This window comes from Panthera tigris, chromosome B4, assembly GCF_018350195.1.
Source record: "Panthera tigris isolate Pti1 chromosome B4, P.tigris_Pti1_mat1.1, whole genome shotgun sequence".
Taxonomy (NCBI): domain Eukaryota; kingdom Metazoa; phylum Chordata; class Mammalia; order Carnivora; family Felidae; genus Panthera; species Panthera tigris.
In genome coordinates this window covers 100,539,886-100,554,731 of record NC_056666.1, presented here as the reverse complement: position 1 = coordinate 100,554,731, position 14,846 = coordinate 100,539,886, and the positions used below count along the sequence as shown (strand labels likewise).

Here is a 14,846-nt window from a genome sequence, read left to right as displayed (position 1 = left end):
CCCCTTCGCCTACCTTCTTCCATGCTGTCTCGGAACGAGCCTGAATGACTGATGGCACGTGGCCTTTCTTCCAGAGATGTGGCACTCCCACAAAGCTGGGAATCATCGTAGAGATCGAACGAAGAGTCTTGGGCTGGGATGCTATTTGAGCGCATCATGCTGGGCCCGGGAAGGTTAAATTGAGACAGATTGGTTGGGCTCACTGAAAAACAAAGCACACACAGCCTCATTATTCTGAGGCTTGGATGATGAAAATAGTAGGTTGATGGAGAGTGAGAATGTGACCCCAATTCTATGGAAATGTGATTTTAACAGGTGTCTCTATTTAAGGTAGGCTGAGAGTCTGCCTCTGAAATGGTCGATAACAGTTTCAGTGGAGTCCCTCTTTCCTCCTAACACTTTCATGGCAAGCAATATGTCAATTTCTAAAGCAACATTAAACAAAGCCACCAAGCAACCTCTCCTGTTTATGCTAGAAATACAGTAACAAGTATATTCTGCTGGCAATTAAGAAGAAAAGACTGCCTTCATGGAGTCATCAGGTTTCTTTTAGAGAAGAATACATCTGGGAAAAACAAAAGTGAAAAGGAAACACAAGGAATCTAAATTTCACAAGAAGATCCTTTTGAAGTTCCCAACCAAAGACTTTTAGTCATTTTGAGTTCTGAATTTATGTCAGTTCATGGTCAGCACCATCACTGCTATCAGAGTTAGGTTATAAGAGAAGAAAATAATTTTTTAATGAAATGTAATATACATGGCATTTATAGCTCATCATAAGGCGAATCAATCACTTTTTCTGCTGTGTCTAAGACCACAGTGCCATAGTAAGACTGTCAGAAGTACAAACCTGTTATGTTTCCCAAGCAGTACCTTATGTTCATAATTTGAAATACAAATTTATGTACTTAGTGCCAATTGCCAGAGTTCTAATAACACTCAATTTTTTAGGCCAAATGATGGTCGTGGATTTAAAGAAAGATGTGATTGACTGAATGTACAACTTCTTTTGAAACAATACTAACTTAAATGTGGAGTAAAAGCAAAGCAGAAAATTAAGAAATATATCATAAATGCTCATATTTAAGACAAGCAAGCTGTTGTAAGTATCTGAGGAAGCAGGCAGGAACCTCTTAAGCAATCACAAAAGCTGCTGGGTGCTTTCAAAGCCTTAAAGAATTTATGTCATTGGCTTAAAATTCATCTGATATCATTTCAAAATCTCCAGGGTTTTTTTTTGTTTTTTTTTTTGACACAGGCACTACATTTCTTAATATATAATGACTGGCTTTCAAAACAATGTAAAATAGGAGGCCTATATACTATGAGGTAGACAAAAGGGAATGCATTCTATTTTCCAGGCACTATGCTGAATATTTAATAGATATTGATGAATTAATACACAGAACAATCCTCTGATAGAGCAGTTGTGGACTGGATTGAAAAAAGGACAAAAAAAGGAAATAAATACAAGACTAAGAATTATATTGTGAGTGCATATTACATATAATAAAAAGTGAAAGAAACTATGGATTTGCAAAGTGTACAATCTGTAGGAAAGAAGGAAAGAAAGAAGGAGGACCAAGGAGAGAGAGGAGAAGGAGTGAGGGGGTGGGAGCGAGGGAGGGAGAGAGGGAGGGAGGAGAGGGAGAGAGAGACAGAGAGACAGAGAGAGACAGAGACAGAGAGATTTTTTAGCCAGCAGTGACTAATTCAATCTGATTGCTGACTGACTGCCAATAGATAACACTGAAGAACATTCTAGACTTGAATATTTATGTTTAAAGTACCTGAATTGGAGTAAATCATCCTATTCTATGTTCACAGTATGAACTGTCTCTTTGCTAAATGAATGAAATATTCAACACATTTATAAATAAATGTATTATGTCAGTACATATCTAGAGGTTAGAAAGACATCTTATTCACTATTTGGCTTTGCATAATTCTTACCAAAATGGCTGCAGAGCTAGCCAAGTAAATTGTCCTTCTATAATTTCAAAACATAGGACTTAACTCATTCAAGAAATAGGAGTGAGGATTAGAGTGAATTTTAAAGCAACTAATTTGCCTTTACAAACACTTTTGATAGTGTATCCCTTGGAACTATACCCCTATGCTATTTAAGAATGTTCAGTTAATATCTATGACAGGTCTGATTTTTTGGTGCTGTGGTTGCATAGAAAGATCAACATGGCATGGCCCTGAATGCAAGAATGGCCTCTGGGGGTGGAGGAGGGGGGCTGGGCATCTGACTGAAAAGTAGAAAAATTAGTATGTGAATAAATCAAGAAAAGTTATAAAATAGAAGACAAAAATATGATGGAAAAAGAGAATTTCTATAATGGGACACAAACTAGCACAAGCCTTCTAATGGTGGCCTTGCTTCCCAATTGTTTCAGGCAAATATTCCAATCTCTACCCTTCAATTTCTTCACAAATTATAAATTTAAAAAACGGCAGAATAAATGACTTCTAGGACCCATTCAAATCCAGGAGACACATCCAAATTTCTAAATAAGAGAGATGTAGATGTGACAATATATTAGAGAAAAGGGACCCACTGACTTTGCCTTATATTTCAGAGCAAAGCCGCTTTTCAAATTAAATTAAATGTTGATTAGTGGTGATTTGAGGAGATAGGAACTAATAGAAATATGGAGTGGGTTTTTAAATACCTCAGAGTCCCTCGACTTGGCTACTATATCTTGACATATTAGTTACTGGGTTTATGATATTATTTTAAAATAAGAATATTCAAATGAACGCTAATTTTAACTTATTTTGTGGAATCTGGGACTCTAAGAACTAGGTAGAGATTCAAGAAAATTTTATTTGGGGCGCCTGGGTGGCTCAGTTGGTTGAGCGTTCGACTTCAGCTCGGGTCACGATCTCGCGCTCCGTGAGTTCGAGCCCCGCGTCGGGCTCTGGGCTGATGGCTCGGAGCCTGGAGCCTGCTTCTGATTCTGTGTCTCCCTCTCTCTCTGCCCCTCCCCCGTTCATGCTCTGTCTCTCCCTGTCTCAAAAATAAATAAACGTTAAAAAAATTTAAAAAAGAAAAGAAAATTTTATTTGATCTTTTAAAGGAAGAACTTCAAAAGTTTAATATATCTACATTTAGGTAGTTTCTGTTACGGGTGGGTTTAGACAAGAAGCTAGAGATGTCATAAGAATTTAACTAAAAGATGAATAATTGAACCATAGGTAGATGTCTCCCATCTCCAAGATTCTATGCTCTCATGAGTACAGAAGAATGGGGTTAATTCTAAATAGCTTGAAAGGTGAATATGGAGAGGGAAATAGAAACTTCCCACACAAAGTTGTTTATAAACAATCCTCTGTGCGCAAAAGGGTCCACAAATACATAGGTGAGAGGCTGATAGTAATGCTCCTACACGCTAAACCTGCAGCAAGGTGAGAAATAAAGCTGAGTAATCGTCACTCACAGCAAGATGACAATGAGTCTCACCAGGTTATGAGATGCCTTGCGAGGACAATGATCAAGAGTAAATAAAGTTTCATCCAAAGATGTATTTTGCTTCCTAAGTTATTCCGATTTGTTCTCTTGAGTGGAACAGTTTCTATTATAGGTAACATACATGCTGGGAATTGCACACAAACCAGTTTACTTTGGCAATAGCTTATGGTAGTCTACATAGAATGCTGTAACTGCAGTTCTCTTAAATTTCTGTTTGTTATATGTGACTTTTTATGGCAATATTTCTAAAAATTTTATCTATTAATATATTTTAATAGGTAGGAATGATAAAGAAACACATTGCAAATGGTGACTGTTAGTAGTAATCAGTTGCTGATCATTCAGAAGAGATAATGTTCAAATTGAAAACAAATGATGACCAAAGCAAAATGCAAGACAATGGAACCCATATTCAAGTTAAAAAATTCCATTTGGTGTATTTTTATAAGTTTAATGATAAAGTAATCCTTATTTATGATTATTTTAATAGTACCCACTGTTTTGCCTAGTATGTTGTCATGTATGGGAAGGTCTTCCATCATAAGTATCAATGAGTGAAAATATTGAATATGAGAGTAGAGGCAGCAAGATCAATTTGAAATCTACAGCTATTGTCTCTGATAATGTAAGGCATGTTTTCTAATAAAAATGATGAGGTAACAGAGTCTATCAAGTCTTATACTCTCCTCAGTTTTGGTATACATTAAATCAGTCCCTCATAATATAACCTAGGTATTATGGGTCCATTTCACAGTTGAGAAAATTGAGGCTAAATGACTTTGTCGAGGTCAGACATAGTAAGTGGTGAGGGTTTTTTTTTTTTTTTTCCAAATAATAATGGAACAGATGGCTTTCATCAGAATAATATAAATGAAAAAATAGTGGGGTAAGGATTCAATTACTCAAATTAACATCAGGTATTAAAAAGAATGGTAGGAGACATAAGATACCTAGCAAACGGCATTCCAGGTGATTTGGGTTTGTTGCAAATGTTGCATAAAATTAGAGTTTATTTCATATTTCTAGGACTCCATAAAAAACCTTTTCAATCCATTTCTGAAGTTAAAATTTTAAGCTTCTTGCTATGTTTTATAGTTACAATTCAAAGTAAGTAAAAACTATACCATTCTTTGCCATTATGAGGCAAAGAAGTCTCATCACTGTGTAGGTGTATATGTGTAGCAACTTTGTGTCTAATAGGAATTCATTAGATCATATGGAACCATGACTGAAATAATGGTTTCTCATTGCCAGAGGCTTATTCTGTGTAGCAGGAAGAGTTACAAGAGAAAAGAAATAGGCTTTGTTGTCCTCACAGGACCGAAAATGTTGAAAAGTCCAAACTACTGAAGAATTTGGACAACCGGTGGGTCCGTTATTAGAAAAAAAAAGTTTTGAAGCAAAAAGAAAAAAAAAATGAGACTACTTTATATGTAAATTTATAGAACATAAATCTGTTTTTAAAAGCATTGGCTCTATCAAATTATAGCTGGTACGTTTAGACTTCTTTCTTTATTTTATCATGCTTCCCAATGTTTTCTGTGACATTTACACAAATGATGCTATATGTCATACAAATGATGCTAAGCACACAAAGTAGCCCAATGGTTAAATCATCATTTTTTTTCATTGTACTTATCCAAAAATGTTCCCATGGAATTCTGTTTATTTAAAGGACAGTTTTAGCTTTAAAATGGTATTAATTTTGATCACTTTTAAAGAAGCGATCTTAGAGTCATCGAGTTATGGGTTTTTTTTCTTTTTCTTTATATTTTATGCTTCTCTACAAAAGTATGAGAAATTCTTCTAAGGACTTTAAAAAAACATTTTAAACAAAAAATAAGGAGCTTTTTTTTGGTTTTTAAGAGGACTCTGAGAAAACTCCACAGGCTTGAAGTCAGGTGTTCTGGGATCACTTACTGCTTGAGTGGAGAGACTTTTCTTTTTTTTTTTTTTTCTCTTTTGCGTGAAATGACCTCTCTGTGCCTCTGGACCTAGACTGTAAAGTAACAACAGTAGTACCTATGTCACATTGTTGTCATGAGCAATAACCTGCATAACATTTGGGAAGTATTTTGTGAACAGTAAGCCATCAAACAAATAAAAGGTACTGTTGAGGTATCTTTGTCTTGTCTTTAAGTGAAGAATTTTTAAGAGATTCGAGGACTCCTGTGAGGGTAAGTGGTGAAAACAACACGATGAAATTGGGTTTAGGCTATTTTACCCAAGTTGGAAAAGTGGTATTTTCCTGTCGCAGAAGATGACATGGCAGAAGGGGAGAGCAGAGGTGACTGGTTGCCAGCATCCTGCAGCCCTCCAGTGGAATGGGAACGCAGCCACTCTTTGCCCTCTTCTTGGTTGGCCTGCCGAGACGATGGGGTATATCTGCAAAACAGCACAGCTAAGACACGTAAGCACATCTACAAGGGCAAGGCAATACCAGGACAAGAAAACAATTGAGAGGAGCTTACTATTCAGATTGAACAACATTCTCCAACAGATTGAATCTAATTATAATTGCTTAGTTCTTCCAGATGATCTGACACCATCTGTTTGAATCTCACAGGAAAAGAAAAATAAAGGATTTTGAAAGGAAAATTATGCTTCTGTGAGATATGTAGTTGAAAATCATACGCAATGAGCAGACAGCCAAGTTAATTGAGAAGGACTCAAAAGCACAGTGCTTGGAAGGATGTGAAGAGGGTGAAAGCATGGACTAAATATGGCAGACAGTGGTAGGCCAGAAGCCAAGAGAACTGAAGTGATGGATACAGAAAAGCACAGGAAGTGGAACACAAACTGACAGAAATTTTTTGGAAAAAAAAAAAAAAAAGAAAAAAAAATTAAAATAAACATTTATTTCATTAAAATGCCACTTGACATCATGTCCAGATTTTTTTAAAAAAGAAAAAAAAATGGGCTCACTTTAGTGGAAAATAGATTTCTGAAGCAAAATATTGAAATGGAATAATTAATTACAAGCTGTTTGCTATTACTCAGGGACTGAAGAGGGGAAAAAAAGATAACAGGGGAAGACCTATTTGGCCAGTGCTCATTTTCACCAGAGTAAGTAAGTTCTTAGCATCAAAGAACAGTCAACTCGTGTTCATATGTGTTATACCTCTATTCATAGTTCATTTTATATCCTCTCCTCAGATAAGAGTGTACAGTAAAGGATGGCCATGGATTAAATTTTCATTTTAGTTTTTATGATGAACTGAATGATTATTTTGATATTATTATGTAATACTGGAGTAATCCATATCTAAATTGACCAGCACTCCTGAAAAACAGAAATTAAAATTCTTGAGTTTCTACCAAAAGGATTCTGTAAAAATTCATACCTTAATTACAATAGTTGTCCTCTGATGATGAAAATATATTTTCTTTGATTCAAATTAGAGCATCCTTCAACCTTTCAACATTAACTGGCCACATCTGTAGACTATATGGGTTGAGGTTTTGCAAGCATATGCCTCCAAGATGCTAAAGTTAGGGAAGTCAATTTTTTTTAATTTACAGAAGTTGGGTTCTGAAATCTACCAAATGTTGCTATCCCCCAAATAATGGTATTTACATTGGATTTAATGAGTCTTGAGCCCTACAGGTATCTCTAACCTGAAGCTTATCCCACCAAATCCTCAGGCCAGAGAAAACATCAGGATGAAAAGTGATGCCATCCTCAATGGCAGATACGTCATTGCAAACAAAGAAAGAAGAGGGAGAGAGACAGCACACAGAGTTTACATAACAACAATGAAAGGCAGCAATTGTGCTGAGAGAAATATATACCTTAGTCCCTTTTTGGGTAGTGTATTTCTGTCAAGCTGCATGCTGTTAAAACAAAGAAAACCCCTAAGGACATAATGTAAACAAAAACCTCAAAATTACACATCCAACAAAAATGATTCACTAAACTACACAAAATAAAATTTCTGTAACACACATTTAATGTTTAACTTATTGGAAAAGGACAACTAAAGGTGACCAGATGTCCTTTGTTGTAACACATTTAATGACAATTTAGTGACAGGATCATGAGCAGGTAGATTAAATGACATGTTAACATTATTCCCCAGTAGATTCTATTTATTTCCTCCTATGGTAGTTTTTGCTTCCCTGTGCAACTGACTAGACTCTCTCACTGTGATTTCATATGTAGGAGAGTCATGTGTGGAAATCAGATAGATCTGCTCTGCCTAAGTTAAAGTGACCACTTCTAATGGACAGAGGAGAGGTAAAACACCATTTGGTATTTACTTTTGTATTCAGATTATCTTTATGAAAAACAAAGGCAGATTTATTCTATTTGCATATAAGACAAGAAAAATAATATGTAATAAATATCTGCTTGAAACGTCATGGTTTTTGGCACCATTTATTTAAATACTTAATGAAATTATGCCATCTTTTGGAAATTATAAATTAGGTATTTAAAAGGCTATACATTGTATCAGTCACTATTTTAAAGAATCTCAATCGGTCATAGAGATGAAAGGATGTGTCTGGAGAAAATGAGAAATGGCCTCTCTAAAAATAGAAGAGGGTGTCAACAGCTAAACGGGACAAGTCTAGGGATTTCTGTTATAATCTCTGGCATGTGGATAACCAAAGAATAAAATTAACTTGAATTTGCAGGATAATAGCTCTCTTCCAGTAGAACCCCCAATGATCAAAATTAAATACACAGGATATGCACGATGGGAATGATATAACACAAATGCAAACACATCGACTTGAAAATCAATCACTCAAAATCAAAGCTAAAATGTTTTCTTCTGTGGGTACTCCATTATTTAGCACTGCTGTAGAAAGCCACCAAAGACATTATATGACTTTATTTATAGGGAATGTCCACCTAAGGTAATGACTCAGTTATGTAGAGGCTAGTTCTAGTGTATGTTTTGACTACAGAAGTTTTTTGAATAGTGTGGATAGGCAAACAAAAAGGAATTGTATTGAACAAATACGAAAAACCTGTAAATATGAACTACGGTTGTGCTAAACCATTAATATGGTCACAAGCCATTTTAAAGATGACCTTTGTCTTGTGTGCAAATTTATTAAAGCTTAACATTGCAGAGGAAATTGAAAAGAGGCATTGTTTGCCAACATTATCAATTGTATAACATGTATATGTTTCTAGCACACAGAGAATTTAATGGAAACAAAAAACCTCAGAAAAAATGCATTTAAATTTACCAATATAAGTTAAAACTTGAAGTAGAAACATCTGTTTGAATCTGGATATTAATGGTTTTATAATGTAGACACTTCTCACTTATCCCGAAAGGTCACAAATTCACTGCTTGCAGGGCCAGCAGGCAGTGGAAATGAGGGAAGTAAGGCTCTCAGCCAGCAGTCTGAGGAGGTCACGTACTGTCTATTTAAAGGCAATAGATGCTGTGCAGAATTGTGCAGGCAAGTTTGCTCCATGTGATATGTAAAAACAAGCCAGCAATTTCTAAAGGTGGTTACTACTTTCAATTATTTTTTTAATGTTTATTTACTTTTGAGAGAGAGAGAGAGCACAAGCAGGGGAGGGGCACAGAGGATCCAAAGCGGGCTCTGTGCTGTCAGCAGAGAGCCCGATGTGGGGCTTGAACTCACAAACTGTGAGATAACGACCTGAGCCAAAGTCTGATGCTCAACCAACTGAGCCACCCAGGCACCTCAAAATTATTTTTACAGTTTGGTTATTTTATAAAAAAAGAAAGCAAACTAAACAAAATAACTGTAAACTGGTTGTGGCTCCAGGGCCATCAATGATCTGGGGCAGCTAGAGAGAAAATTACTGAAGAGCTTTTGGTTATTATTTATTATTTTACGATATTTTAATGAAGAGGAATTTAAATTAAAAAATGACTGATTCAATAACATTGAGATGTGAATATATCAATAAAATATTTGAAATTGTAGATAAACAGGTAAGGCATGAACTTATACACATCTCTATCATATCATTCTAGTTACTTTGTTTTAAATATTTATACTCTAGCATACTTTCTCTCAGATGGCTCTTTGGTTTCCTTAGTATTCCCAACATACTGCTCCCTGCTTAATTAGAATTAAGCCAGAATCTCTGATAGGATCTAATTTTCTCTTCAATAGATCATAAACTTTCTTGAATGAACTTTAAAGGATTAGAATAAATTGATACTGCCTGCAGTTTTGTTTCCAAGAAAGGAAAAGTACAACCTGTCATATCAAAAATTATTTTGATCCAGTAATTTGCTAGGAGGAACTAATTAATATTTATATCACATATTATATATGAAAGTATTTTATTGTTCAAATGTAATATTCATCAGTACATTTCACTGAAAATCCAGGGCAAAATATGCATTTACCTAAAATTAGTCTTTTTGGGGCACCTGGGTGGCTCAGTCGGTTAAACGTTGGACTTCGGTTCAGGTCATGATCTCATGGTTTGTGGATGCAAGCCCTGCGTCGGGCTCTGTGCTCACAGCTCAGAGCCTGGAGCCTGCTCCAGATTCTGGGTCTCCCTCTCTCTCTGCCCCTCCCCTGCTTGTGCTCTGCCTCTCTCTCTAAAATAAATAAACATTAAAAAAATTTAAAAAATAAAATTAGTCTATTTAAGATTTATTTTAGAAAAATTATTTATATTTTTAATACTGGGATACTTCCATTGGTAAAACTGGTCTATTTCAAAAACTGAACAACAATAATAACAAAAGATTTGCTTAAGGAAAATAAGTAACTGCATATTTGCTGGTGTATTTCTAAGTGAAAATGTATATTGGCTACTGCTAAAATATAAATCAAAGTAAAATACTAACATTGCATTTATATCTATAAACCTCAATGTTATCATCTGGTTTGATTTGACGGTTACTTGGTTATAAATACTTACTTGACTATTTTTGATATCTGAATGCCAAAGAAATAGGTTGATGGCTCAAGGGTCAACTTGTTGCAGCCATATTTATGATTTAAAAAAATCAGTGTTTTGGAGGGTGATTCGGGTTAATAAAAAATCACCTATTTGCAGTGTGCTTAGTTTGGTTATAAAAGTGTTATTTGGGTTTCTCACATATGAGTACACAATCAAAGATACAAACTATAGACTGTTAACAGATTTTCAATATACAGTAAAACCTTGGATTGTGAATAACTTGTTTTGCAAGTGTTCTGCAAGACGAGCAAACCTTTCTAATACATTTTAACTTGATAAATAAGTGATGTCTTGCAACACGAGTAGTACGTGATGCCAAACGTCACATGATCAAAACTCAGCCAATGGTTCCTGAAATTCGATTTGATATCTGAGTGCTTTCGATTACAAGCATGTTTCCAGAATGAATTATACTCGCAAACCAAGGCTTTGCTGTAATTTGATTTACTCGTTAAAAGTTTTGAAAATGACATATGAGGATACCCATTCACCTGAAAGGGCAGAAACTCAAATCTAAGATGCTGTAGAAAGCCTAACTTCTGAGATAGAAAATGAAATGAAACAGTACTTACAACCACTGTTTTTGTGTATGCAGCTGGTCTTTATGCCTGCTATCTATCATGAGAAAACTAGAAGGTATATAGATGCAAACACCTACAGTTTAATCTCTATTACCCAGTTCTTTGTCTTGTGTCTCTTGGCCCAGTTATTTATTTATGAAGAAAAATGTTATTTTGTAATTAGCAGCCCACCATAGGAACTATCAAGCATAAATATTTCAGTTCTAAAATTCTTGGATCAGGGGGATGTCTTATGGGCATTGCTGTCCATGTACCATGAGGGGGCAGGGATGTACAGCGGGATGGAAGCAACGCTCAGCATTTTACAAAGGCAAGAGAAACAGAAGAGCAACGGGAAATCCCGGATTAAGGGACAACCAGTGCCATGCGGTAAGAGCTTTAGTTGACCTTTAAAAAAATGATTCTGGGAATAAGGCTGGAAGTCTGGAAAAGAGGTGATATGTCAGAATGACTAACAGACTGAACAAAAGTTTAGGAAATGATCTGAGGCATTTTCATCGGCTAGTGGTGCTTTCCCCAATAACATAATTAAGACATATGGCCAAGACCATTTCTGAAAAGTTGTAGGTGTGTCAAGAAACAAATAACATTAAGTTAATCTGGGAGAAAGTGGCCATTTCAGGGCATTTTCCTGGGGGAAAGAGTCAGTACCAAAGTATCTGAGAAAGGATTTTTGGGGTGAGAGAATCTAAAGGCATTTTGGTCAGCAGTGACACTTTCTGGTAAGTATATTAGGTAAGGAATGCTTTCTTATGTTCTTTTTAAGTTAAAAAAAAATCTCATTAAACCAATGGGAAACACCTTGTAATGTGATTTATTCTCAAGGGGCCTATTTTTTTTTTTTAATTTTTAACATTTATTTATTATGGAAAGACAGAGAGACACAGAGCATGAGCAGGGGAGGGGTAGAGAGAGGGGGAGACATAGAATCTGAAGCAGGCTCCAGGCTCTGAGCTGTCATCACAGAGCCCGACATGGGGCTCGAACCCACAAACTGCGAGATCATGACCTGAGCCGAAGTCGGTCGCTTAGCCAACTGAGCCACCCAGGCACCTCAAGGGATCTATTAAAAATATCACTGTTGCTATTAATTTTCTTTAAGCATTCATACCTGACAATTGACTTTTTTTTTCCAATTCAGCTAGGATTCTCCAGTGATCTTTTTGCTATTTTCCCAGAGAAGTGATAATAAAACAAACTTAACATATTGCTCAGAGCATGATCGTCAAATCCATTTACATTCGGTCTTTAAAAATACTCAAATTATCATAAGGAGCTCTGTTATCTTGGAGCTCAGGCCAAATCGCTAACATGTCTGGAGAAGACATCATTTAATACACAAACACAGGCTTTGAATTTTATTCAAATCGCCTATCTGGTATATATGTACGCATTCATATTAAGAAACTTAATTATGCAACTATCCTATCCGTGATGGCATTTTTTCCCCCTTCTACATACTTGGCAATATGCACAAACAAAAGGCCCGTTAATCTCACATCCCTTGAATCGTCTGTTCCCTTGCGGAGTGGCTCTCCCATGGACCTCAAGGGAATTTAGTGGGGCAGGAGAGTAGGCGCAGCGTAGGGAGGAGGCGGCGAAGACTTCGTCGATGCCTCTAGGAAAGCTCACCTTTCTGAGAGAGTAGATCTCACACTACCCGTTCTCATGAGCAGGCTTTGCACCTCGTGAGCGCCTGTGGTCAGTCCGGACAGGGAGCCATGATGGCTGAGGGGGAGGTCAATAGACTCAGAGCTCGTATGGAGGCTAGTCATGGACTGGTAACTCGGAGTGTCCTTGCTGCCGGCAGAGGAACTGCTCAGATTGGCAGCCCACACGAGACCACCCGAGGTGAAAGAGTGAACCGACGCCGGGCTGGAAGCCAACGAGTGACTTAAGCTTATAACGTCTGTAGTTAAGTCTGAGGGTTTATTGAAGAGAGGGCTGCTGCTGCCACTCAGCCCACCAGCACTGCCCATGCTGCCCGTACCAGACGACGGTGACTCCAGACTGCCTTGCCGCGCTAAAGTGGTACTAGGACTGGGCATTACTGAGGAGGATTTCACACCCTCAGTATTAGGTGCAGGGGCAGATTTGCCACCTGCCTTGGCACCAAACAACCTAAAAGAAAAACAAATAACAACTTCAGTTGTTCCAAGAAACCGACATCCACACTCAATATTTAGGGTTACAGTACACAGAGCCAAGCGTGCTTCGGTGTGCCCAGCCACCAAGCACTTCCCGTCTCCGTGTCAACGAACGTTACGAGCTTGCACTTCTTAATGTCGTGCCAAAAAATGTCTCGTATCACCATAAGGGTCAGTCGGTACTGGGCCGCCGCCCACACGGTGGGGGGAAGCGGGCAGAACAAAAGGAGATCAAACATGAAAGTCCCTGGTTTTCACAGTTTAAGTGATCATGAGAGTTTTTGAAGAAAGAGAGCTTGAGCACATATGCTGGTACCTATTTACAGAGCCATTATAATGAAACAACTTCTACGCATTCGGTACGTAACACTTAAAATCTTCTCTCTCTTTTCTCTCTCTCTCTCTCTCTCTCTCTTTTTTTTTTTTCTCTCTCATTGTAACAGTCTGTTCAAAATCTAAAAGGAATGCTTAAGGCAAGGTTCGGGAGGTTATGTTATGTGGCTGGTGGCCTGAGTGGCTGTCAGAGAGCAGTTGGTTAGAAACAAGATTGGACACTGTTGGCAACATGTTGGTTTGTGTGCGTTTTCCTCAAGAGAGACCAAAGGGTTTTATGTCAGTTGCCAGTGCTATTCAAATACATATTTATAATAGTGATTTGAAACAGAGTTGGTGCTAACTTGGATGTTGGAGTTCAGTTCAGAAAACATTTTAGTTTTGTAAATGAAGCAGATGATATCATCGAATTTATGTAAATATGGAAATAAAGTGATATGGAGTAATGGCATAATGATTACTAACTAATTAAGTTGCAATGAAATCCATATTTCCTACAGTGAAGTATTTTATGACGAATATGAGAAATTGTTTCATAGGTAATGGGCCACTGGAGGGCACTATTGGCTTTTATTTAAGCAAGAGAAATAATTACTCCCACGATAAGTCATTATTCTTTCGGATGAGATTCAACATTTCAAAAAGCCAGTTTTTCAGAATTAATATTGCTACTGAGGAATATAACCTCCAGGTTTTCAAACAATCATGTAACTGAGATTGCTTGAAATGTAAAAGTAAATGTTTCAAGACCCTTTATTTCCCAGTTTGGTCATCATAATAAAAACAAACATTAAACATACTTAACACATAATGAACTATAAATCATACTCTATCATATCATAGATGAGGAAACAGACCCAGAGAGGTTCAACCATTTGTCGCAAGTCTTTAACCACATGTATCTCCCTGCCACTTAAAACACAGTAGTATTTAAAAACAATGATATCTCACAGCAGAATTCCACATATTTAATATCGAAGACAGTCCTCGTATAGAAACTAAGTTATGCTGCTTATCAGTCATATAAAGGAAAGCGATGAAGCTAGAAAATCTAGCTCATTCCTTAGTTGTAACCCTGTGTGAAATATCCAAATGTTTTCAAATTCCGTCCATGATATCATGCCTTGATTTTCATTAATCTGTCAAGATCGGGTACTACATCAATCTGTCCAATGTAATCTTTTACAAGAAAAACAATTTCGTCTACGTTCATGATCATTTGACTCATTAAGAGCCAGCAAGATAATAAACACTGGAAACAAATACCAACAGTCATAAAGGCCCATTTTGCTTTATTTGTAATTGTGGAAAGGAGAGATGGAAATCTATGGAAATTTTATAAGCGATCACTTTATTTTATCACTACCCCTAGGTACTGCCATCTGCTCTTA

The 14,846-nt window shown here is 36.7% G+C and overlaps 1 protein-coding gene across 1 annotated transcript in view; it reads right to left on the bottom strand.

The window, feature by feature from the left end:
• NAV3 (neuron navigator 3) overlaps positions 1-14,846 on the bottom strand; it is a 588,388-nt gene that overhangs the window by 74,563 nt on the left and 498,979 nt on the right. Inside the window, exons 16-19 of the mRNA XM_042992807.1 lie at positions 12,608-13,096; positions 7,271-7,312; positions 5,703-5,863; positions 14-202 (exon numbers count right to left, since the gene is read on the bottom strand). Of these exons, the coding sequence (XP_042848741.1) occupies positions 14-202; positions 5,703-5,863; positions 7,271-7,312; positions 12,608-13,096 (881 nt within the window). The remainder of the gene's footprint in view (positions 1-13; positions 203-5,702; positions 5,864-7,270; positions 7,313-12,607; positions 13,097-14,846) is intronic.